At 44.6% G+C, this 23,467-nt stretch overlaps 2 protein-coding genes across 5 annotated transcripts in view; both read right to left on the bottom strand.

Moving 5' to 3' along the window:
• The window catches only part of CCDC198 (coiled-coil domain containing 198), a 39,039-nt gene extending 36,151 nt beyond the window's left edge, over positions 1-2,888 (bottom strand). Inside the window, exon 1 of the mRNA XM_066608254.1 lies at positions 2,678-2,888. Coding sequence (XP_066464351.1) covers positions 2,678-2,888 — 211 coding nt within the window. The remainder of the gene's footprint in view (positions 1-2,677) is intronic.
• A 13,836-nt stretch (positions 2,889-16,724) lies between these two features.
• Positions 16,725-23,467, bottom strand: part of SLC35F4 (solute carrier family 35 member F4) — a 211,611-nt gene continuing 204,868 nt past the window's right edge. For all 4 annotated transcript variants that reach the window (XM_066608252.1, XM_066608251.1, XM_066608249.1 and 1 more), the window contains 2 exons: positions 22,341-22,430; positions 16,725-17,092 (listed from right to left, as the gene is read on the bottom strand). In XM_066608252.1, coding sequence (XP_066464349.1) covers positions 16,851-17,092; positions 22,341-22,430 — 332 coding nt within the window. In that variant the 3' untranslated portion in view covers positions 16,725-16,850. The remainder of the gene's footprint in view (positions 17,093-22,340; positions 22,431-23,467) is intronic.

Genomic DNA, 23,467 nt, shown 5'->3' with positions numbered 1-23,467 from the left:
TTCTCCTGCCCATGTGCATAACCTTGCATTTATCAATATTGAACTTCATTTGCCATTTTTCTGCCCAAGCCCCCAGCTTATCTAGGTCCTTTTGTAGCCGTACATTGTCCTCCGTTGTATTAATTATCTTGTATAATTTTGTATCGTCTGCAAATATTGATATTTTACTGTGCAGCCCCTCTATCAGGTCATTGATAAATATATTGAACATAATAGGGCCTAGTACTGAACCCTGTGGCACCCCAGAGTACGAACCATTTATTACCACCCTCTGCTTTCTATCCCCGAGCCAGTTCTTTACAAGATACACATGTTTTCGCCCAGACTGAGCTATGATTGGAATGGGGCCTTTAGGTTCTCTGCATGTCATGAATTATTATATATAGTTCTGGATGAAAGGGGTTGTCCAGGTGTAAACTACTGATGGCCTATCTGCAGAATAGGCCACCAATGGTAGATTGGAGGGGGACTACTGTTTGCCAAGCTATTGTGCTTATGCACTGACCTGATTTCTGCAGGAAACACACAGCTATGTTCTCACTGCAGTGGACAGGTTTTTTTGGACAAAGTTCCAATTCACTTCAATTAGAACTTTGCCTGTTATACCAAGCCTGGCCACCGCAGTGAGAATGGAGCTGTCTGCCTCCTGCACAAATCCGTTCAGTGCACAAGTGCTGATCAGAATAGGTGCTGAGCGGTAAACCCCCTCTGACATATTACCACTAGACTATCCTACGGATAGGTGATCAATAGTTTACAACTGGACAACCCTTTTAAAAGCAGAACTTATTATTGACCAAATTAAAGGCGACAATCCATTTTTGTTAGGAAGGTCCCCACATGTTAAACTGTTTATAGGACCTCTGACACCTGGAATCTCAGTCAGATGTAGTACTTTTCTAAGATTGTCAGTGAACCGTTTGGAATCACCTGAATGTCTCCATTGATTACTAATAAAATGTGTTGTGATTGCCGTCTAAGGGCTTCGATAGATGAACTTATGCACAAATACGCTTGCTGTACGCCAGATCCCACTTTTTTTACACTTGCCATAGAAGTCCACCACTGCCATAGAAGTCTATCAGCCACATAACACACAGAAAGATAGGGCAAGTCCTTATGAGAACAAACCCTTTGCCACGTTTTGGGGGCGTGAGTTTCATGCATGCAAAAATGTGCACAAATATGTTCATCTGTTTAAGCCCTAAATTACAATTATAGATAAAGTCTATCTGACTAGACTAATAGCACACAAACAGTTGTAACATTCATGTAATTTATTGAACACATTGAGTAAAAATCCACACTGCAGGGAGAAAAAGTACGTGAATTCTTGCATTCAAAAACCATTTAGAAGCAATCATCTCACCAAAACTTTTCTCTAGTTGCAAGCAAGATTTTAGACCAATTACCAAAAGCACTGTGGAGCATCCATGTAGGGCAAACTTCAGATAGACTACAGTATTTATTTTTGGACAGCAGTGGCTTTCTTTGAGGTGTCCTTCCATGAATATCATTTTATTGGACACTTGAACAGAGGTTTTTTATCAATTTTTTGGAGTCTGTTTGTAAGTTGACAATTTTCTCCTATTGTAATTAGTCTAACTGTGACCTAATGTATGCTTAGCTTAGCTCTTTACCAGTGTTTTTGTAGCCTCTTTCAGCTTAATTTGTCTCTCTAACATGTCTCTGGGGGTCTTCTGAAAGTCCTTTTGCATGAGGGCATTTTTCAGACTCACCAATCTTTCTTAAGAAGAATTTGTCAATAACCAGGATTTGTGTGCCTTTACTTAATGACAAAGCATCTCTGAAACTCACACTTCAAATCTCATCTCCTTAATTGAAACATCTTTTCCCAATTAACCAGTGTGAAAAAAGCCTAATACCTTACCAATCCCCTTTTCTCTTGCACCAATGCTTCCCATTGTTGCAGCAGGAAGAATAAAGACTAGAGGAGGTCCAAGAAAGTGTCCGAGCAGCAGGGTAGTGGTAAGGTAAGTATAGTTCTTTTTTTATGTTACACTATTGTGTTTTTGGTTGTTTTTTTTTTAATATCATGGTGTGTAAAATGCCCTTCAGCCCTAATAGGGAAGGAGTATTTGTATGTCTGCTATAATGCATAATAACGTGATTAACTGCAGTTTATGAGCTTCCAATATTGGTCATCAATTGTTTAGTGAGTTTTTCTTTGACCAGAGAGCATATATATAGGGTATTGGTAACACTTCATTAAAATGTTTATTCTCCCCTCACTGACATAATGCTCTTAACACACGAGAGAATCCTTGCAATTGTATTAGTCTTCAGAACTCTCTTCCATGTCTATTTCAGTTTTCCCCAACTATGGTTTCCTACTACTTTGACATACCTCAGAAACCTGTCCAGGAGATCCCCAGAAACACAGCAGTAAAGTCTGTCACTTATACAATAAAGATAGCAAACATCTTTCAACCTGAACTACACCGAGCTTATTTGAGGTAGGAATGGGAGTAGGGATTTCCCAGGAGTCAAAATATTGTTAAGATGTTTCTTAATGGTATCTATAATCACTGGTGTAGTCTATCACTCTACTTAGGTTCTACTATTATTTTGTACAGTACTTAGAGTAGTAGCTTCTTTGCCCTCACAAGATCACATGCTTTAACCCACAAATATACCAGTACATCCCCAACTTTACCTATTGGGCCTCCTCCATACAGAGTCTCTCTCAATGGTGGGAGCTGACATTCAGAGGATGGAGCCTTATGACCCGTTGTTCCAAAAGAAAGCGTGCTGTTGAGTCCACTAACTCCCAAGTTGGTTGTAGTTGGTGATACATACACATCCTTGTTTTCCAGAGGTGCCACCTTCCTCACCTTATGCTTTACTTTTGAATGATTCACCCCCATTTGCAGAGAACAAGCCAGTCATCGACAATTATATTTCCATGTTAAAATAAGTTGTATTGTAGACTTCTCTCAGTCTTCAAGCGCAATAGATTTTCCCTAACGCCTGAATAACCCAATCTCTTGCTAGAAAGACTTCTCTCTCATAGAGTTAAACATTGACATGACTCAACTACAAATTTAATATTAAACTAAGGTACATGCTATGCAGCCTGGGAGATGTTTTTACAGACACAATAGATTGTGTGTTTGGAATAACATTAGGATTTACTCTTGTGTTAGATCATGATGGGAGTAGTAAGTTCAACTACTGAGAATTAAAGGCTTTGCATAGATACTAGAGATGAGCGAACACCAAAATGCTCGGGTGCTCGTTACTCGGCACGAAATTTTCGCAATGCTCGAGGGTTCGTTTCGAGTAATGAACCCCATTGAAGTCAATGGGCGACCCGAGCATTTTTGTATTTCGCCGATGCTCGCTAAGGTTTTCATGTGTGAAAATCTGGGCAATTCAAGAAAGTGATGGGAACGACACAGCAACGGATAGGGCAGGCGAGGGGCTACATGTTGGGCTGCATCTCAAGTTCACAGGTCCCACTATTAAGCCACAATAGCGGCAAGAGTGGGCCCCCCCCCCGCACTGTCAGCGTAAAGATCGTTCTCCTCTGGCACAGCTGTAACAGCTGTAGCAGAGAAGAACGATGTTAGCCCATTGAATTCAATGGAACCAGCAATACAGCAGGTTCCACTGAATGCAATGGGCTGCCGGCGATCGCAGGATGAATGGTCGGGAAGGGGTTAAATATATAACCCCTTCCCTGCAATTCATCCAGAAATGTGATACACTAAAAATATATACCGGCGTATAAGGCGACGGGGCGTATAAGACGACCCCCCAACTGTCACCTTATACGCCGGCAATACAGTGGAGCAAAGAATAAAAAGCATTACTCACTTCTTCAGACGATCTGCGCCGCTCCTGCAGACTGTCACTCCTTCCTGGTCCACGGACTAAAGCTTTCTCTATGAAAGGCTTGAAATCCCCGCCTCCAGAAACACAGCCAATCACAGCAATTCAATGACATCACTGTCATTGGCTGTGATTGGCTGAAGGCATGTGTGTTTCTGGAGGCGTTGATTTAAAGCCTTTCGTAGAGAAAGCAATGCTCTGCCGGGAACCAGGAGGGAGCGACAGCCTGCAGGAGCACCGCCGAACACCAGGAAGGAGTGACAGTCTACAGGAGCGGCGCAGATCGTCTGAAGAAGTGAGTAATGCTTTTTATTCTTTGCTCCACTGTATTGCCGGCGTATAAGGTGACAGTTGGGGGGTCGTCTTATACGCCCCGTCGCCTTATACGCCGGTATATATTTTTAGTGTATCACATTTCTAGATGAATTGCAGGGAAGGGGTTATATATTTAACCCCTTCCCGACCATTCATCCTGTGATCGCCGGCAGCCCATTGCATTCAGTGGAACCTGCTGTATTGCTGGTTCCATTGAATTCAATGGGCAAACATCGTTCTTCTCTGCTACAGCTGTTACAGCTGTGGCAGAAAAGAAGGATTTGTCTTCTATATGTTCTCAATGGGGTCGGCGCTGCTGCCGCCGGCCCCACTGAGCGCATATAGAGACGATTTATGGCCTTTAGAAGGACCGTTGGGGTTCTTGAAGCCTACAATACACCTAACACTCTCCCTATAGCAGCTCCAACACGATACCACTTTCCCTGAACTAATGTCAGAATACATCCGTAGCGAGCCGCGGGAAGGGCAGATTTCAATACTCGGGTGACACCTTATCTCCCCAGCCACTCACAGCAGGGGGGTGGTATAGGGCTTAAACGTTGCAGGGGGAAGTTGTAATGCCTTCCCTGTCTTTCAATTGGCCAGAAAAGCGCGCTAACGTCTCACAGAGGAAAGTAAAAGTAACCCGAACACCGCGTGGTGCTCGTTAAGAGTAACGAGCATCCCGAACACCCTAATATTCGCACGAATATCAAGCTCGGACGAGTACGTTCGCTCATCTCTAATAGATACTGCTGCAATTACAACCCAAATACCAATACATTTGGGACACTGGGTAAAATGTAAATAGATGTAAAAAAAAAGAATGCAATGATTTGAAAAATCTCATATAACCATTTTTTATTCACAATCACAATATAACATAGAACATATCAAAGGTGAAAGTGTGACATTTTTTCATTTCATTAAAAAAAATAATGGCAGCAACACATCTCACAAAAGTTGGGAAAGGGTTAACAAAAGGCTAGAAAAGTAAAAGGTACTAATGAAAAGCAGCTGGAGGGTCATTTTTCTACTAAATCACATGACTGTCTAAAAAGAGCATGTTGGAGAAGCAGAGTCTCTCACAAGCAAAGATGGTCAGAGGTTCACCAATCTGTGAAAACTACAGCTGAAAATTGTGGGGCAATTGCAGAAAAATGTTCCTCAATGTAAAATTTTGAAGTTTTTGAATGTCCCACCATGTAGAGCCTATGATATTATAAAAAAATTCATAAAGTCTGGAAAAATTCATGTGCACAAGGGACAAGACCAACGGTCAATATTGGATGCCTGAGATATATGGGCCCTCAGGCATCACTGCATTAAAACCAGGCATGATCCTGTAATGCAAATCACTGTATGAGCTCAGGAAGACTCCAAAAATCATGGTCTATGAAAACAGTTCACCATGCGATCCACAAATGCAAGTTAAAGCTGTATCATGCAAAGAAGAAGCCATATATCAACACAATCCAGAAATGCAGGCATCTTCTCTGGGCCAAAGCTCATTTCAAATGGGTTGAGGCAAAATGGAAAACTGTTCTATGGTCTAATTAATTGAAATCTGAAATTATTTTAATGGCGCCATTTCTTCTTTCCTGGAGGTACAGGACATGAATATCCAGTAACATTCCTGTATTTCTTTCCGGATATTTCTGAAGAAGGGTCTGCGTCCCCGAAACGCGTTATTTGTGCTGGCTATAATTTACCTAATAAAGAAGAATTTGGGTTAGTCCCTTTGCTTTTATGCGCTTTACATTACAAGGGTACTTAACTGGCCTTCTTGCAGACGACGGTGGATGACTTCCTGAGTGATCTACCCCTATTGTAGCAGAGGGAGACCACTTTGAGTACGCTTTCCTTCAGTCATAGCAGCGGTCCCACAGGATTTAGGGAAATGCGGAAAGCGGACTTCTGCTTCTCACATGCTAATCCTCAGCTTTGCAATTGGGTTTTATTCTCTCTCTCACTTACAGCAGCCACAACACAAAATTGAAAACCATGCTCTATAAGCAACCGGCAGAGGGTTAACTTGCGGTTCTTGGACCACTCTTACAAAATATTTAACAGGGCCCACAATCTACTATGTGCTATTTATAATATTGACACAAAGATCCAGGTGCCACCTTCACCTCTTTACCCACTATAACTACACCCCTGGCAATGGGCAATATGTATACATCAATCAACCGTAATATTAAATCACTGACAGATGAAGTGAATTATAGTACCTGTCAAAGAGTGAGATATATTAGGCAGCAAGAAAACAGTCAGTTCTTGAAGTTGGTGTATACGAAGAAGGAAAAAAATCGGCAAGTTGAAGGATCTGAGCGACTTTGATACTGGCCAACTTTTGATGGCTAGATGACTGGGTCAGGACTACTCCAAAATCGTCTTCTGGGGTGTTCCTTGCATGTAGGTGAGTAACTACCAAAAGTGGTCCAAGGAGGGTAACCAGAACTAGCAACAGGGCCATGGGCACCCAAAGCTCGTTGGTGCATATCCAATCTGTGGAGGGCCTATCTCACAACTTAAATGACTTACAAGATCTGCTGGTATTGTCTTAGTGCCAGATACCACAGGACACCTTCAGAGACTTGTCAAGTCTACACCTCAATGAGTCTAAGTTCTTTTCGTGCAAAATGCGGTCCTTTGCATTATCAGGCAGGTGGTTTATATTTTATGACTGATTCGTGTATATGTATAGGCGGTGCTCACTGCATATGCATTTATGCATTTCATTTTATGCAATATCAGACAGAGCTCACTTATATACATACGATCCATGGAGGAGTTTCCGGGCATTTACTGACCAATTGACCAATGGGAGTCCGCTACTAGGAATCCTGACTGATTAACTGATAATCTGGCAAATTGTCTATGCAGCTGAGCTGGACATCCGCATTGGGGTTTTAACCGGAAGTGTAATAGAAGGCTTCGCTCCCACAGATTTCAATAGGAACAATGACCAGCTCTGAACCCAATGCGATCATTCAGCTCAGCTGCACTGACAGCCGGTGAGATGATTAGTTGATTGGTGGGAATCCCAACCAATGGCCCCCCACCAATCAACTATTGATGACCTATCTTTTTAACATTCGTACAGTTGTAACGTTCTGGAAAGTTACTAATACCCCAACACACTGATCCCCATGAAATATGCCCCATTTTACAATTATTATGCTTATACTGCCAACCTAGCACTCTATGATGTAAACATTATGCTAGACCCAAGTTCCTGTTTGATCAAGCAATTTTCACACAACACGATTAATAGCTTGCTCAAGTGAATGCTTCTTGTATTTATAGAAATCACTGCGAGTAGCATTTATACAAGCGTGTAGTATTTCTATTTAATCACAGAGGCTGGCAGCGTTGTTTGAGAGCACCAAAGGCATTTTATGTTGAAACACGAAACCAGCTGGGAATTCATCCTCCCGGCTAAAATCCTTCTCCAATCAAAGGCGTCTGGACGGAGCATCCAGTGGCTGATACAGCACACACATAAACCTGCGGGGCTTGTTGGATGCTATGAAAACAAATTACTTAACTTTGTGCAATGTATTAATAGAACTGTTTTCTGTTAGTATATTAAGTGTGACACAATTGTGTCCTACCAAAGCCTGAAGCAAGTTGTTGGGTGTCAGTCTGCCATGATTTCTACTCTTGTAGTTGCCATGCTATACTACTGGCACAAGGGGACCAGTGGTGTTCCGCCAATATAGGTAGACCATTAGATTGATATGGGGTCCATCGGACAGGGACAAAATGGCGCTGCCCCCTGTCCAACCACTGACTCGTTTCCCCTTTTCCCTGAACTTCCAGCAATTACATTCACTCTGCTCATTTAGTGCAGGCTGCTCTTCTCTCCTACATTACTACACTGGGAGTAGGAAAGAGCAGCCTGCACTGACTGAGACTGCAGCAGGAACGTGAGGGAGGCTTGTGCTGCTGGACGTTCAGGGAAAGGGGGAGACACAGAAGAGGTTCCAGTGCTTTGAGGGACTTACAGAGGGGACACCAGTGCTTTAAGGGGGAAACATATATATATATATAGCCTCTAATGTAATTTTCTTAATGGGGAGACCCCAATTCTAAGTTTTCCTTTGTGGCTCTGTGATTTCTATGTACGCCCCTGAAGAGGGCCTTTGTGATAGTTATATGAATGAAAGGAGAACCTTACCATATGGAACATACATCATCTCAGCTGTTTTATTATTGATGCCGATCGGCAGCCAACTGCTTCTCGCACCTCTGCCATGTGACCCATCTACATGGGACCAGGTGGTGTTACATTTACATGCACTTGCCAAACATACTGATTGCTGGTAATGAATCACTGGTAATTAAACTAAAGGAAACTAGGAGTCTCAGCTGTGCTTCCTAGTTTGTGCCACATACTTGTACTTTCCCAGACCGCTGGTCTTTGGGACTATTTCCAGTTATATTTTAGATCTCTTTGTTGCTTTTCCACATAGGGGTAAATTTATCAAAATGAAAACACTGAAAAGAATGTTTGCCTGGGTGAGCTCCATATTTCTCAAGTTCCCCCTCCATATTCCATACTGGCGTACTACCTCATAGACCTTCAATTGTGCATATGATGTGTCCATAGCCAGTTATATGTGTTTAGGTGATGCTTAGGGAATGTATGCAGCACCAAACTATTGATATACATTGGTTCGTAGGTATTACTTAGCTCTATTTTTATAGCATGATAGACCTTTAAATTCAGATTTTATGATGAATATCAAAGCACTGGCTATATGATAAGATGGCATGTAACCATATTCTTAGAGGGAGTGTCCACCTTTTAACACCACGCAATATATAAGTCCCACACTCTATGCGGATTAATTCATTAATATAACTTCATAGCAATGAGAACTCCAATTTTTAGAACTTCAAATCTTCTGCACAGACACAATTAAATAATAACACTTTGTCTGCAGTCACCACTAGGGGGAGCTTAGGAGAATAATGCACAGAGTGTAAAGCAACCCTCCAATTTCGAGACAAAATTCTGTCCCAGGACTGGAGGGGAGGGGTATATTATCTGCAGTTGTTCTTCTCTTCTGTCCCTTGGATCCACCAGTTCTGGGTCCTGTTTTGGGGAATTCAAGATGGCCAAAGCAATATTTAGACTCCCTAATCTCCAGAGTGCATTGGTAGTGTTAGACTACCCTGGTACCTATACCTGTTCTCTTATTGGTCATGTGATCATAGTAAAATAGTGTGTAAGGCTGAAAAAAGACATATGTCCATCTGGATCTGCCTATCACTTCCCTCTCAATATTGATCCTGAGGAAGGCAAAAAACACCAATGAGGTAGAAGCCATTCTTCCTCATCTTAGGGGAAAGAATTCCTTCCTGACTGCAATTTGACAATCACCCTTCTGAAGTAATCAGTAACTATAACATGTTCTATTGTTATACTCAGAAAAAGCGTCCTGTCCCTTCTTATACTTATTTAGTAAGTTCTCTATCACAACATCCTCTGGCAAAGAGTTCCATAGTCTCACTGCTTTTACAGTAAAGAACCCATTTCTTTCAAAATATGTTTATTGATTTTCTATGCCAACAATACAACATTGCAATAAAATGAGTAATACTTGAACGTACAGGGTGTCATTCTCTTTTCTTGTAGCGCGGTATGAGTCGCAGGCTGTTGCGGGTTCGTGCCTCTCCGCTTTTTTTATGTCAGGAGCTTAATATTCAAGGTTTTTAATGGGTAGGGGCGAACCCGTCTAGGCCATAGTGTCATTATGTGGGTTACGGGGTCTTTGGTTCCCGTTTTCTATGAAGGTCTCTTTCTCTCAGAGACATTTCCTTTCGTTTATTAATGTCAGCTTTTGAGCTCCTGAGGGAGTCTCCCGCAGTGCCCGCCACTCAGGGACCATCGCTTCTACAATTCCTTTTATCCCCGTGGGATTAAGTGATGTGCATTGCAAATAAATTTTGTGGGTAACATTATATAAGAAACAGAACCGAATTAACAAACACAATGAAATACCCCAGAGAGTGTTGGGGGGAGGAGAGAAGAGAAAGAAAAGGAAGAAGGGGGGAGGGGGGGGGTTGAGGAGGGAGGGTGACTGGGAAAGAGGGGGAAAGGAGGGAGAAGGGAGAGGGTTTGGCTGTCTCCTGGTTTCGCTAAGCGCATGTTAATGCTGGGATGAGGGGAGTTAGAGGGATTAGTCGGGCGAGTTAGGAGGAGAGCCCAGCGCCCCGCAGACAGGTTTACATCTCTGTCTATAGAGAGCCGTCAGCGAGCCATTTGAGGCGTGATGGGGAGCCTTTAAAATCTACCCAGGCCGCCCAGGCATCTCGAGACGCAGCTGCGGATTGGTTTTGCACAGTTTCGCTGTTCCGGAGGTCTTCCATATATTTAATATGGTCGACCGCCTCCACCCATGCAATCCTCAGGATCACCCCTCCCCGTCTCCAGTGTTGGGAGATGATGTGGCGCATGGCCATAATGAAGTGGCCTAAAAGGCTTTTTTTGGTCCTAGTCACAGGGCTGGGAAGCATGGAAAGGAGGGCAGTCTCGGGGGTCAGGGCCATAGGGGATCTGCAAACCTTCTCGTAGACCCTGGCGATGTCTCCCCAAAGGGGCGCAATTAACGGACAGGCCCACCAGATGTGTAACATGTCTCCTACTTCGGAGCAGCATCTCCAGCATGTGTTTGAGACTTCTGGGAAAATTCTGTGGAGCCTGTCCGGGGTTCTATACCATTGTGTGACGATTTTATAGTTGAGCTCCTGTGCTTTAGTAGAGATGGACATATTGTGGGTTAGCTGATATGTCTTGCTCCAGAGCTCTCCGGAGAACCGTTTATTCAGTGCCTCCTCCCATCTCGCCTCCCATGGTGGTCGCGTCTCGCCCATTCTCGTGTCAACCAACAACCCGTACAGCAGAGATATCGCATGTGGCGGTGAGTCAGGACCGACACAGAGCTCTTCGAATGGGGTGAGCTCCAAGCTCAGTGACCCAGGGTTCCCAAACGATCCCAGGTAGTCCCTCACCTGGAAGTATTGCATCCAGGAACCTGGTTTTCGTCTATGTGCCCCGACTAAATCGCCCAGCGGGCGCATACCGTCCGGTCCCCAGACCTCTCTGGCTCGTGGCTTGGGTGCGTCTGTTAGGGTGGCGGGGATTTGGGGATTTCCGGTTAGGGGTGTTAGTGGTCCCGGTTTGTTCTTTATCTTCCTGTTTTTGGCTATTCGGTTCCAAGCCCCCAGGAGAGTTACGGCAAGGGGGGAGGCCCCCTGTCCTCTCCAGTGTACTCTTCCCGGAACCCAGAATGCGCCCCCTAGGTTTAGCTTATTCTGTTCTGTCTCTAAAGTCGCCCATGTTTTTGTGTCTGGGTAATGAAGTAGGTCAAGGATACATTTCCCTATTGCTGCCTTGTGGTAGAGCTCTAGGTCTGGCAAGCCCGCCCCCCCCGCTGCGCGTGGTCGGGTAAGAATCTTGTAACTTATTCTCGGTGGGGAGTTTTTCCACACGAATCTTGTTGTTGCTTTCTGTAAGAGTGTGAAGAAGCTCCTGGGTATGACTCGCTCAACGGGTTGGCCTCCGTTAATGGTATGGAAATGTTGAGTATTTTGGATTTTTGAGGGTTTATCTTAAAGTTGCTAATTTTCCCATAACTTGTTAATTCCTCTAGGATAGCGGGCAGGGACGTGTTGGGGCTTGTGACGTAAAGCAGCAGGTCATCTGCGAATATTGAGATTTTTTGTTCTCCACCTCCACCTGGCATCCCCTGAATGTCGGGGTTGCTCCTCAGGGCTGCTGCCAGCGGTTCCATCGCTAGAATATATAGGAGTGGGGAGAGGGGGCAGCGGTGTCTGGTTCCGTTCCGGATCTGAAAGGGCTCAGATAGGAGGCCGTTCACTCTGATACGCGCAGAGGGGTTACTGTATAGGGCCATGATCCAAGTAAGGGCTCTCGGGCCCAGACCCACCTCCCTCAACACTTGCTCCAGGAAGGACCATCTCACCCTGTCAAAGGCCTTCTCGGCATCAACTGCGAGAAGGCACAGTGGGGTATGGGAGATCCGAGCTTTATTTATCAGAGATATTGTTTTAATCGTGTTCTCTCTAGCTTCCCTTCCCGGGACAAATCCGACTTGATCAGTGTGGATAAGGGACGGGATTAGGGGGTTTAGTCTATTGGCCAGCATTTTTGAGAATATTTTAAGGTCGCTGTTTATGAGGGAGATGGGTCTATAGCTTTTACATGAGAGAGGGTCCCTCCCAGGCTTCAGGATCACGTCTATGTTGGCCTGCAGGGCCTGAGGGGGAAATGGGCATCCCTTAGAGACGGCGTTAAAGGCAGACAACATAAGTTCTGATAGTTGTCCTCCCAGTAATTTATAGAATCTTGGTGTGAACCCGTCCGGGCCCGGACTCTTCCCCAGTTTCAAGTCGCGCAGAACCTGGGTAAGTTCTGAGGGCGATAAGTCACTCTCGAGTGCTTCTGAGTCAGCACTTGAGATGGTGGTGTGTGTGTGACAGTGTAGGTACTGTGCTGTAGGCTCGCTTTGGGTGTGTCCATCCGCGTCCCCCTGGTCGGGTATGTTATAAAGCTTGGAGTAGTAAACCCTGAAGGTTTCTAGAATCTCGCTAGGGGCGCAAACCTCGGTCCCTGAGGGGTCACGGATGGACATGATGTTCGTCTGGGGGGTCTGGGGACGCAGTGCCCTAGACAACCACCTCCCGCTCTTATTGCCATACTCATACTGCCCCGCCCGAAATCTGTCCCAGGCGCTCAGGGTGTTCTGGTCGAGTATGGCCAAGATCTCGTGTCTTATGTTTATGATGTCTGTTAGTAAGGCTTCGGACCTCTGTGCTTTGTTAGCTGTTTCGCGGGACTCTAGGTCTCGGAACAACTGTTTGAGTTTACTTGACCATTCTTTTTTCAGTCTCGAGCCGTGCGAGATGAAGACTCCTCTCAGGGTGCATTTTAGAGCCTCCCATTTAAGCGGCGCCGAGGTAGTGTCGGTTGTGTGGATTTCTAAGAAGGTAGTAATTGTTTTAGTTATGTCGTCCATGCAGGTGGGATCTTTAAGTAAATTGTCGTTTAGTTTCCAGTTAAATCCTCTGTAATCTTGTATTATCGGGTTAAGTTTGGCCATTACTGGGGCATGGTCGGACCAGAGGAAGTTCCCTATAGTACATTTAGGGGACCCATCTAACAATTTGTGTGAGATAAAGATGTAATCGATTCTGCTGTACGAGTTGTGGACACGCGAATGGCAGCTGTAGTCCCTATCGGCCGGATGGAGAGATCTCCACAGGTCGATTAGGTGTAGACTCACCAGTTGTTTTGTTTAGTTTGCGGATGGCCGAGAACGAGACCGAGGAGCGCCTTGAGGAGGTATCCAGGTGTGGGTCTAGGACCATGTTGAAGTCGCCTCCGGCTATGATGGTCGAGTTTTCTGCAAATTCTGATAGTCTCCGGAGAGTTCTGGAGCCGAAGAGAGCCTGGCACTGGTTAGGGAAATAAAAGTTAGCGAGGGTGAAAATGTCGTTTAATATCTTAATTTTCAGGAATAGGTATCTCCCCTCCCCCTCCCTCTCCAGTGCCAGGATCTGTGGTTTAAGGGATTTGTGGAAGGCTATGGAGACACCTCCAACTTTGCGGTCGGGGTGGGGGGCATGAAACCAATATGGGTAATAGTGATTGTGGCATGCGGGTATGCTTGCGGTAGTGTAGTGGGTTTCTTGGAGGAAGGCAATCATGATCTTTTTATGGAGACTATATAAAATCTGGTTTCTTTTCCCGGGGCTGTTTAGGCCTCTCGCATTATAGGAGCTTATTGTCACAGGTGCCATTGCTTACCCTCAGGGAGACATCGCCAGTACTGTTGAGGAGACAGCCTCGTGGTTGTAGGAAGGAGGATCCTAGGGGAGGAAAATTTAGAGGAGAGGAGAGACCAGGGGAGAGAAAGGTGAAAGCAAAAACAGGTACCAGTTAGAACTATATTCATGGTGAGTCGGGATCTTAGGCCAGGGAAGATCCCGTCTCCGAATGTAACTGCATGCAGCTGAAAGAGCTGCGGGAGAAAAAAGACAAAAAGCAAAAAATCTAGATTGCAGCAACTCATGCTGCTGGCCTAGTATGGGGGAAGCTGGACCCGAACGCCAGACCTCGGCTCCCCCCGGACCCCGGCTTCTAATGCTGAACCCACAGAGGGGTATGATTCAGGGCATCCACGGATTTTAACGAAACGTTCTCAGACGGGAGGCTGTTGTCACAGACAGTAGGCCTAAAGGGCCCAGAGAGGAGGGATTCCGCTCTTTCTGGCTAGCGTTTCCCGTTTGGGCTTACCATGTGCCATTCTTCTCTTGGAGGCTGCGGGTCTGGCGCGTCGACTTTGGGCCAGTCAGGGATGGCTATCATCGGGAGTTCTAGTTTGGCCAGGAACCTTGGGAGATCACCCAGTCCCCTGAATATGGCTGAGCGCCCGTCTCTTCCTGCGTGCAGCTGGAAGGGGAATCCCCAGCGGTAGGGGATGTTTCTTTCTTTTAGCGCCGTAAGTATGGGCTTCAGAGCTTTGCGGAGTTGCAAGGTTCTTCTAGATAAGTCGGGTAGAACTAGTAGGTTAGTGTCTTTGTAGGTTAGAGGGCCTGATTCCCGGATTCTTCTGAGGAGCTCTTCTTTTTCTCTGTAAAAGTGGATTCTACAGACGACGTCGCGGGGTCTTGCTGGGTCGGTACTCTTGGGACCCAAGGATCTGTGGATCCTGTCGATCTCGACGGGGTTATTTTCGGATCTATTGAGGATGTCGCCAAAGCTTTTTGTAGCCAAGTTCTCTAGTTGAGCTGGTTCTACTTCCTCGCTCAGGCCTCTTATTCGAATATTATTCCTTCTATTGCGATTCTCAATATCGTCGAGCTGGGTTAAGATGTTGGTGATTTGCGAGGAATGGTCTTGTAGAATTCTATGGTGTTCAGTGAGCTGTGTCTGCATCTGGATTTGCATTTCTTCTGATTCTGCGACTCTGTGACCTATGTGTTTTATGTCTGTTTGCAGGGCTTCGATGGCTTGCATTTGTGAGCTAGTTGCCCTTTTCAGTAGGGCATCGACATCGCTTCTTGTAGGAATGCTCTTTAGGTGGGCTTTCCAGTCCCATTCTTTGTCGTCAGTGCCGTCGTCTTCATCTGACTCTGTCAGCGGGGTAGATTTAGCGTGGGATTGGGGTTCTGGCCCCTTTGATGGGGGCGTCGCGGCTGTAGGAGAGGTGCTTTCGGAGATCTCAGGGAGCTGCTCGTCTGGGGGGTCATAGTCTGAGGGCTCATTTGGGGTCCTGCTTTCGCAGATTGTCATAGCTGGTGCTTGGTTGTGGGGGTTTGTCCCTTGAGCTGCTGTGGCCAGTGGTGTAATACTTCTCACCTCCCTGGCCTGGGAGCCTATGCTCTTGCTCCCCCGGCTTTGGGTGTCTCTAGGCCGCAGCTGCGGTCCCCGGGTCCGAGGTGCGTTTTTCATGTCTCCCTTGCAAGGGTCTCTCTGCGCTGGGGTGTCTGGGGAGCCCCCTCTGAAGGCCCTGGTTGCTGGCCCCTTCTTGGGAATGGCGCCGGATGAGGTGGGCGGGGCCTGCCGCGGGAGGCTTTTGGCCGGCTTAATCTGCCTCTGGGTTTGCGGGGATGAGACCCGCTGTTCTCGGGGGTCTGGTGGGCTTATATTGCTGCCCTGCGCCGTGGGAGAGTACCTTGCAGGCGTCTGTGGCGTCCCGGTTGAGAGCGGGGGTGAGGCTCCTCCCCCTTCCCTGAGCGGCGGCGCCATCTTGGAGTCCTCCGTGCCGGCCGGCCGTCTCGGCAGATGAGCCAGGTAGGCGTCTAGCGGGCCTGTGTCTTCGTTTTCCGGGGTCCCCCGGTCTCCCTGTCTCTTTATGCGGCCCATGAAGGCAGTGCTGTGTCCGTGGATGCGGTGCAAGTGGTGTGTTTGCCGGGGTTTAGCGGGAGCTCTGAGGAGGTGCAACTTACTGCTTCATGTCCTAGGCCATGCCTCTCAAGAACCCATTTCTATGTTGACCTTCTTTCTTCTAGGCGTAAAGGATGGCCCTTGTCAGGGAGTGGTGCACAGCTTGCATTAGGTAGTGAGAAAATTTCTGTAGCCTTCTTGGAGAGAGGAAAACAGGACCCGAAATTGGCTAATTAGAGGGGTGGCAACTGCAGATAATATACTCCGGAGGGTCGCTTCAAACACCTACAAATTCTGCACCAAAAACCGTGGCATAAATCTGCATCTCAGCCATGATTTCTGCCGCGGCTATGCACATGTACACACAAATTTAGTTTCAATGGGCAAATCCATCTGCAGAATTACCTATGCAAATTCCACATAAAGAAGTGAAAGTAATGGGATGCAGATTTGCTGTGGACTCCACACAAAACTCAACAGTGTGATCATACTCTAAGTGATCCTCGGAGAAGACCCTTTTAATGCATTTCATTTTCACAAATGTTGAAACGTCGCAAATAATTTGAAAAACCCAATGAAGACCTTCTATAAAAAAGACCTTTATTGTGTTATTTACATGTAGGTGTATAAATGTAAACATTATGTCTTTAACTTAGAAGTATTTGTAGATAAGTACTATGATATTACATTACAATTAGAGAATTAAATTATATTCACAGAATATACATTCACGTGCATTCAAATGATGATGGTTTTAAGACAGTGGTATAGACACTGTGCCGTTAGCCCTGCTCCTGCTCCTGGTGTGGAGCCCAGCATCCGCCACGTCCTCTGCATGCTCCTCGGTTTTCTTCTCTTTCAAGCTATTGATGAATCGCAGGGTAATCTCATCCCATTCTTCAGGGAGCAGCATAAGCAGAAACCCAATGCAGATGATAATAGTTGCTCCCAGTCTTACAACACTGAAAATGACTTCATGCTTGAGCAGGTCAATAACTGAATGGAAGACAAGAAGTGAAAAGAAAGTTCTGTAGACTTTTTGGTAAATCAGTAAGGATATAAATTCAAAGAAAGTTGCTGTTCCATGGCACTGTTACATAATATACAAAATAATTACTGAATGGGTAGTGAAAGGGTACAAGATAGAAGAGGGCGCCTATACCCAGTCAATATCTTTTACAATTTGGGTGCTCAACACCAGCGGTGGTCATAGACCCTATAGGCACTATATGGGAGAGGTGGTGGTAGCATAGAATACATCACTCATGGCTGTCCTAAAACACCAGTCATTGTAAGCAATTGGAATCATTAGTGCAATCCTTTGTATGGAAGTGCTGTTATGTGGTAAGAGTGGAAGTGGGCACCATGCCTACAAGTGTCCTATACAGCTGCAAACATGATTTGCTCATACCTGCCTAAGGGCCCTTGTGCACGGAATGATTCAGGTAATCGTTAGATTCAGAGGCGTAACTTGAAGCTCCTGGGCCCTAATGCAAAATCTGTAACAGGCCCCCCAACTATAATGCTTTATTCATAGTACTAGGCTCTCTATATGGAGAAGAGAGGCCTTATGGGCCCCCTAAGGCTCCTGGGCCCGGGTGCAACCGCATCCCCTGCATCCTCTATAGTTTCGCCACTGGTTGGATTGTGCAAAACTGAACATTAATTGAAAGGTATTAAAAACCTGACTGTAATTGGCCTGTGTAAACAGGCAGTTGTTCATGTACAACCCCAATTCCAAAAAAGCTGGGATGCATTGTAAAAAGTAAATAAATGTTAAATAAGGAATGCAGTGACTTAGAAATCTCATATAACCATATTTTATTCACAATAGAATACAAAACACAAATCAGAAGGTGAAAGTCAGACGTTTTTTCATTTCATGAAAAAGAAAATGAATTGAATTAGAAATTAATGGCAGCAACACATCTAAAAGTAGGGACAGGAGTAACAAAAGGGGGGAAAAGTAAAAGGTACTAATGAAAAACAGATGGATGGTAACGTATACTATGTATGAAAAAGCATGTTAGAGAGGCAGGATCTCTCAGGAGCAAAGATGGTCAGAGGTTCACCAACCTGCATCTAAAAATAGTGGAACAATTTAAGAAAACCGTTCCTCAATGCAAAATTGCAAAGGCTTTGAATATCCTACCATCTTCCCTACATAATATCATCAAAAGATTCAGAAGTTCTGGAGAAATTTGTGTGCACAAGGAAGAAGACTGACGGTCAATATTAGACACTTGAGATCTACGGGCCCTCAGACGTCACTGCATTAAAAACAGGCATGATCCTGTAATGCAAATCACTGTAAGAGCTCAAAAATACTTCCAGAAATCATTGTCTGTGAACACAGTTCTCTGTGAAATCCACAAATGCAAGTTAAGAATGGATCATGCAAAGAAGAAGCCATATACCAACACAACCCAGAAATGCCGACGCCATCTCTTGGCCAAAGTTCATTTAAAATGGACTGAGGCAAAATGGAAAACTGTGGAATCAAAATTTGAAATTATTTTTGTAAGCCATGGGCTCCAAGTCCTGCAGACTCAAGAGGAGAGGGGCCATCCAGCTTGTTATCAGCACAGTTCAATAGCCTGCATCTCTGATGGTATGGGGTCACATTACTGCCTATGGCATGAGTAGCTCACACATCTAGGCACTATCAATGCTGAGCAGTATATAGAGGTTTTAGAACAACATATGATCCTAGCCAGACAATGTATCTTTCAGATACTACATCCATGACACAGCATGGCTTCGCAAAAGAAGAGTGCGGGTGCTGAACTAACCTGCCTGCAGTCCAGAGCTTTTACCAATTTAACAGTCCTGGCTCATCTTTGGCGCATTATGAAATGCAAAATCCAGCAAAGATGACCCAGGACTGTTGAATCTTACATCAGACAAGAATGTGACAACATTCCTCTCCCACAACTCCAGGCATTGGTCTCCTCACTTCCTAGACATTTACAGACTGTTGTAAGAAGAAGAGGCGATGCTACACAATGGTAGACATGGCTCTGGCCCAACTTTTGGGAGATTGTTGCTGCCATCAATTTCTAAATGAGTTTTTTTTAAATCAAATGAAAAAAATGTCTCACTTTTACCTTCTGATATGTGTTCTATGTTCTCTTGTGAATAAAATATGGTTAGATGAGATTCCAAAATCACTGCATTCTTTTTTTTTCTTTACATTTATTTACATTTTATGCAGCATCAAAATTTTTCTTGGAATTGGGGTTGTATTTTAAAAGGATGCGGGTGACCAGAAGAGATCTGTGTCATGCCCCACCTCCATTCAGTGAAGGATTATTGCTGCTATGTGAAACCACAGGAGCAATAATCGTTGGGAAGACTGTTAGATTCCCAAGCTTAACAGGAACTTAACACCTACTTTTAACCCCATAAGCTAAACTTATGGCCTAAACGTAGATGACCCATGGAGTCCAGGGATGTAAGTTTTAAACTTACCTTGTCCGTTGTTCCCCCGGTGAGAGCAATGAAAGCTGCCACTGAATGCATTCAGTGGCACTGCCAAGTAGTCCACCCGTTCTAATTTTATAATGGGCGAACTACTTGGCAGCACCACTCAATGCATTCAGTGGTGGCTTTCAGTGCCCACATTGAGGGAACGATTGGGATGTTGAGCTTAAAACTTACAGTATATCCCAGGACTCCATGGGTCACTAACTTTCAGCCCATAAGCTTAGCTTATAGGGCTAAAAGTAGGTGACAGACTCCCTTTAAGTTATTGACAGTCATCCTACATAAAAGAAACCTAACCCATACCCTCAATACCCAGAATGCCTTCAGGTTTCCATAATGTCAACACCATCAGATGGTCTTCTTCTCTTCCAGCTCAAGTTGGGCTTTGCCAAGAAAGGACCTACTTTCAAAATGTACCCAGATATGCTTCCAGTTTAGCCTATGTGAGGATGAGTTGACACTAGGATGCTTTCCTGCTGGGCTTCCTCTCAGTGTTCTGAATTATATTTTTTAATATTAGCCTTATCGAATTTGGTCATGAAAAGTCAACATTAAGATCTTAAGAACTGGTAAGTATCCATTGTGCCTTAGTGTGCTTCCTTCTTGATTCACCGTTTTTTGTATTTTCCCTCCTTTTGAGATAATATCTCTGAATATCTATGTGCATGTCTATTAATAAGCAGTCTCTTGTAATATGTGAACAAACAGGGTGGCCTCTGCTGATGGGTTTTCATTGGGTAATAAGGGTTGTAGCAGAATTAAAATGTTAGTAACCTACAACCCAATTCAAGCAAAACTTAATTGCACACATAATAACAGATCTGTCAACAGCAGTTTATTGACATTTACTATTAGATTTTTTTTTCTGGACTAGACAGGATACGGGTTAAAGGCGTTGTCCAAATGCAAAGTATTGATGGCCTAGCACTGGGCTGGTGTGCTCATGCATGGAGTTGATTTTTGCAGGAAGCAGACAGCTCCATTCCCACTTCAGTGGCCAGGCTTGGTATTGCAGAACATTCACTTCAATGGGAACTTTGCCTATAATACCAAGCCAGGCCACTGCAGTGGGAATGGAGCTGGCTGCTTCCTGCAGAAATCAACTGAATGCATGAGCACACTAGCCCAGTGAACAGCTTAAACTGTGCGGTCCATTGCCGATTCCAGCCTCCTGATTGGCTGGAATCGGCACGTGACGGGGCGGAGCTACACGGAGCTACACGGAGCCCCATAGAGAACAGGAGAAGACCTGGACTGCGCAAGCGCGGATAATTTGGCCATCGGAGGGCGAAAATTAGTCGGCTCCATGGGAACGAGGACGCTAGCAACAGAGCAGGTAAGTATAAAACGTTTTATAACTTCTGTATGGCTCATAATTAATGCACAATGTACATTACAAAGTGCATTATTATGGCCATACAGAAGTGTATAGACCCACTTGCTGCCGCGGGACAACCCCTTTAATCGGCAGGGTTCTTGGGTGGCAGACCCATTTTGATCTACTACTGACAGCTTATTCTGTGGATTTTACAACTGACAACCCTTTTAACTGAACAATATACTATATAAAACAACAAAATGATAACAAATAGGCTGCAACCAATGTCATATTCTGGCATGTCATATCAATGATTTTAGGTGGAATCCACTTTGGAATTTTTGGGTGTATTGCAGAGCATCACTACGGCTTCTACATCATTTTATACTTTTTACTAGATGGTGCAGTTTACGGCATGTTTCTGCCAATGATATCTAAATATTTCATGAGTAACTTGTGTCTTTTATAAATCATGTATCTAGGCAAATCCAGAGAAAGCACATTTAAAATCTGGGGCACAAAGGAATACCTGGGAAGGGGGGTTCCAGCCTTAATGCATTACAGGAAAAACTCAAAAGTGAAGTTACTGAGTTTTTCGATAGCAAGTAAATATGAATATATAAGGGGTTCAGGCATAGATGATGCAAAGGTCGCACCCAGGCCCTGGAGCCTGAGGGGGTCCAAATTCCCCTCTTTTTATAACACATCGATATTATAAATGATGCATGCAAGATAGAGAGGTCTATTACATATATTGCATCATGGCCCTTGAGCATCTCTGCACATATATGTTCTCTTTATTTGGATTTCATCATTGCACCCTTCCCTGACTGTAAGGGACAGCATTTTGACAAATGTAGAGTGCAGTCATTCTCAGATCCAGTTTGGGGAAGGGAGTCATTCTATGTTTCATCTCAGGCAGCTAGAAGCATAGAAACACTTTCGTAATTATGAGTATATTATGGTGATGCTTTTGATGTTTATGTTACACTTAGTAAAAAAGTCCGTCCTAGGACGGCGACTGCAATCTATTATATATCTGTACACTCAGGAAAACTATTCAGTGGAATTAAAAATAATAGTTATAACTTATAATGCAAAGACATCAGCTATTTCGAATACATATAATATGCAGGTCAAACCAACATGGGGATCCCTTCGTTGTCTCATTCTCTCGCCTTGCGCAGCTTGGTGCTCGTCTTTGACATTACATATTTATATATTTGAGGATGTACCATGACTTCACAGGACTGAAATTTGGAATTTGTTAAATCAAGATTTTGCCACTAAATCCCACCCTATTCTACACAGGAGTGTCCCCAAAAGTCATAGAAATGCCCCTATTACGTAAATTTGATTTATCTTCACCTATTCCTGTCCGCTGCACAGGACATTCTCCAAGGAGTGTTGGAAATTATGGAACTCTTATAATGCACTTACCTGCATTACCTGGAACACTGAGGACTGTGCCAATTGAAATTAGGATGGGATATGTTAGGACAACCCCAACATTTACTAAGATGTTAAAAACTGTAAAAAAAAAGAAAAAAAAAGGAAAAGTTAAAAATAAATGTACACATCCCATGCAGGATTGCATTAAACGTTATACAGAGTCCTCTGGTAACTGTTTTCCAGTATTTTCTACATATTCAGCCAGAATCACAACCTGTTTTAAGATGCATCAGACCACATATAGTTTGTAGTAGTCTTTCACCATGGAGGTATATAGGACAGCATAAGAGCGGTTTTAAAAGTTTGCCACCTTCAAAGACACTGCAAAATCGGTTCATTTTTTTCATCTTCACCTTCCGAGACACATACATTTTTTATATTTTTCCATCAACGTAACCAAATGAGAGCTTTTTTTTTGCGGGACAGACTATATTTTTAATTACACCATTTTGAGGTACATATGATGTAATGAAATTTTTTTTAGATTTAGGCCTCATGTCCACGGGCAAAATAAGAATTAAAATCCGCAGCAGATTTTAACTCTTCTCCTGCCCGCAGATCCGCACCCCATAGGGATGCATTGACCACCAGCGGGGTAGATAAATACCCGCGGATGGTCAATAAAAAGGATTTTTTTTAAAATGGAGCATGAAAAAATCTGGACCATGCTCCATTTTCATGCGGGTCTCCCGCGGGGACGGCTCCCGCGGGCTTCTATTGAAGCCTATGGAAGCCGTCCGGATCCGCGGGAGACCTAAAATAGGAATTTAAAAGAATTTACCCATCCGGAGCGGACCAGGAAGGTCTTCTCTTCCTCACGGCCGCATCTTTCTTGCTTCGGCTCGGCAGATGTGCCCGGCGCATGCGCGCGGCACGTCGGCGACGTGCCGCAGCCGTGACGAGTTCATCCGCCGGCCGAAAAAGAAGATCCGGCCGTGAGGAAGAGAAGACTTTCCCGAACCGCTCCGGATGGGTAAATTCTTTTAAATTCCTATTTTCAGCGCTCATGTCCGCGGGGCAGGAGGGACCCGCTGCAGATTCTACATGTAGAATCCGTAGCGGGCCTGATTTTCCCCATGGACATGAGGCCTTACAGGGGGAATGAAAAAAAATGA

The sequence above is a fragment of the Eleutherodactylus coqui genome, chromosome 6 (genome assembly GCF_035609145.1).
Source record: "Eleutherodactylus coqui strain aEleCoq1 chromosome 6, aEleCoq1.hap1, whole genome shotgun sequence".
Lineage (NCBI taxonomy): Eukaryota > Metazoa > Chordata > Amphibia > Anura > Eleutherodactylidae > Eleutherodactylus > Eleutherodactylus coqui.
The sequence above is the reverse complement of the archived record's forward strand: the minus strand, read 5'-3'. Positions and strand labels throughout refer to the sequence as shown.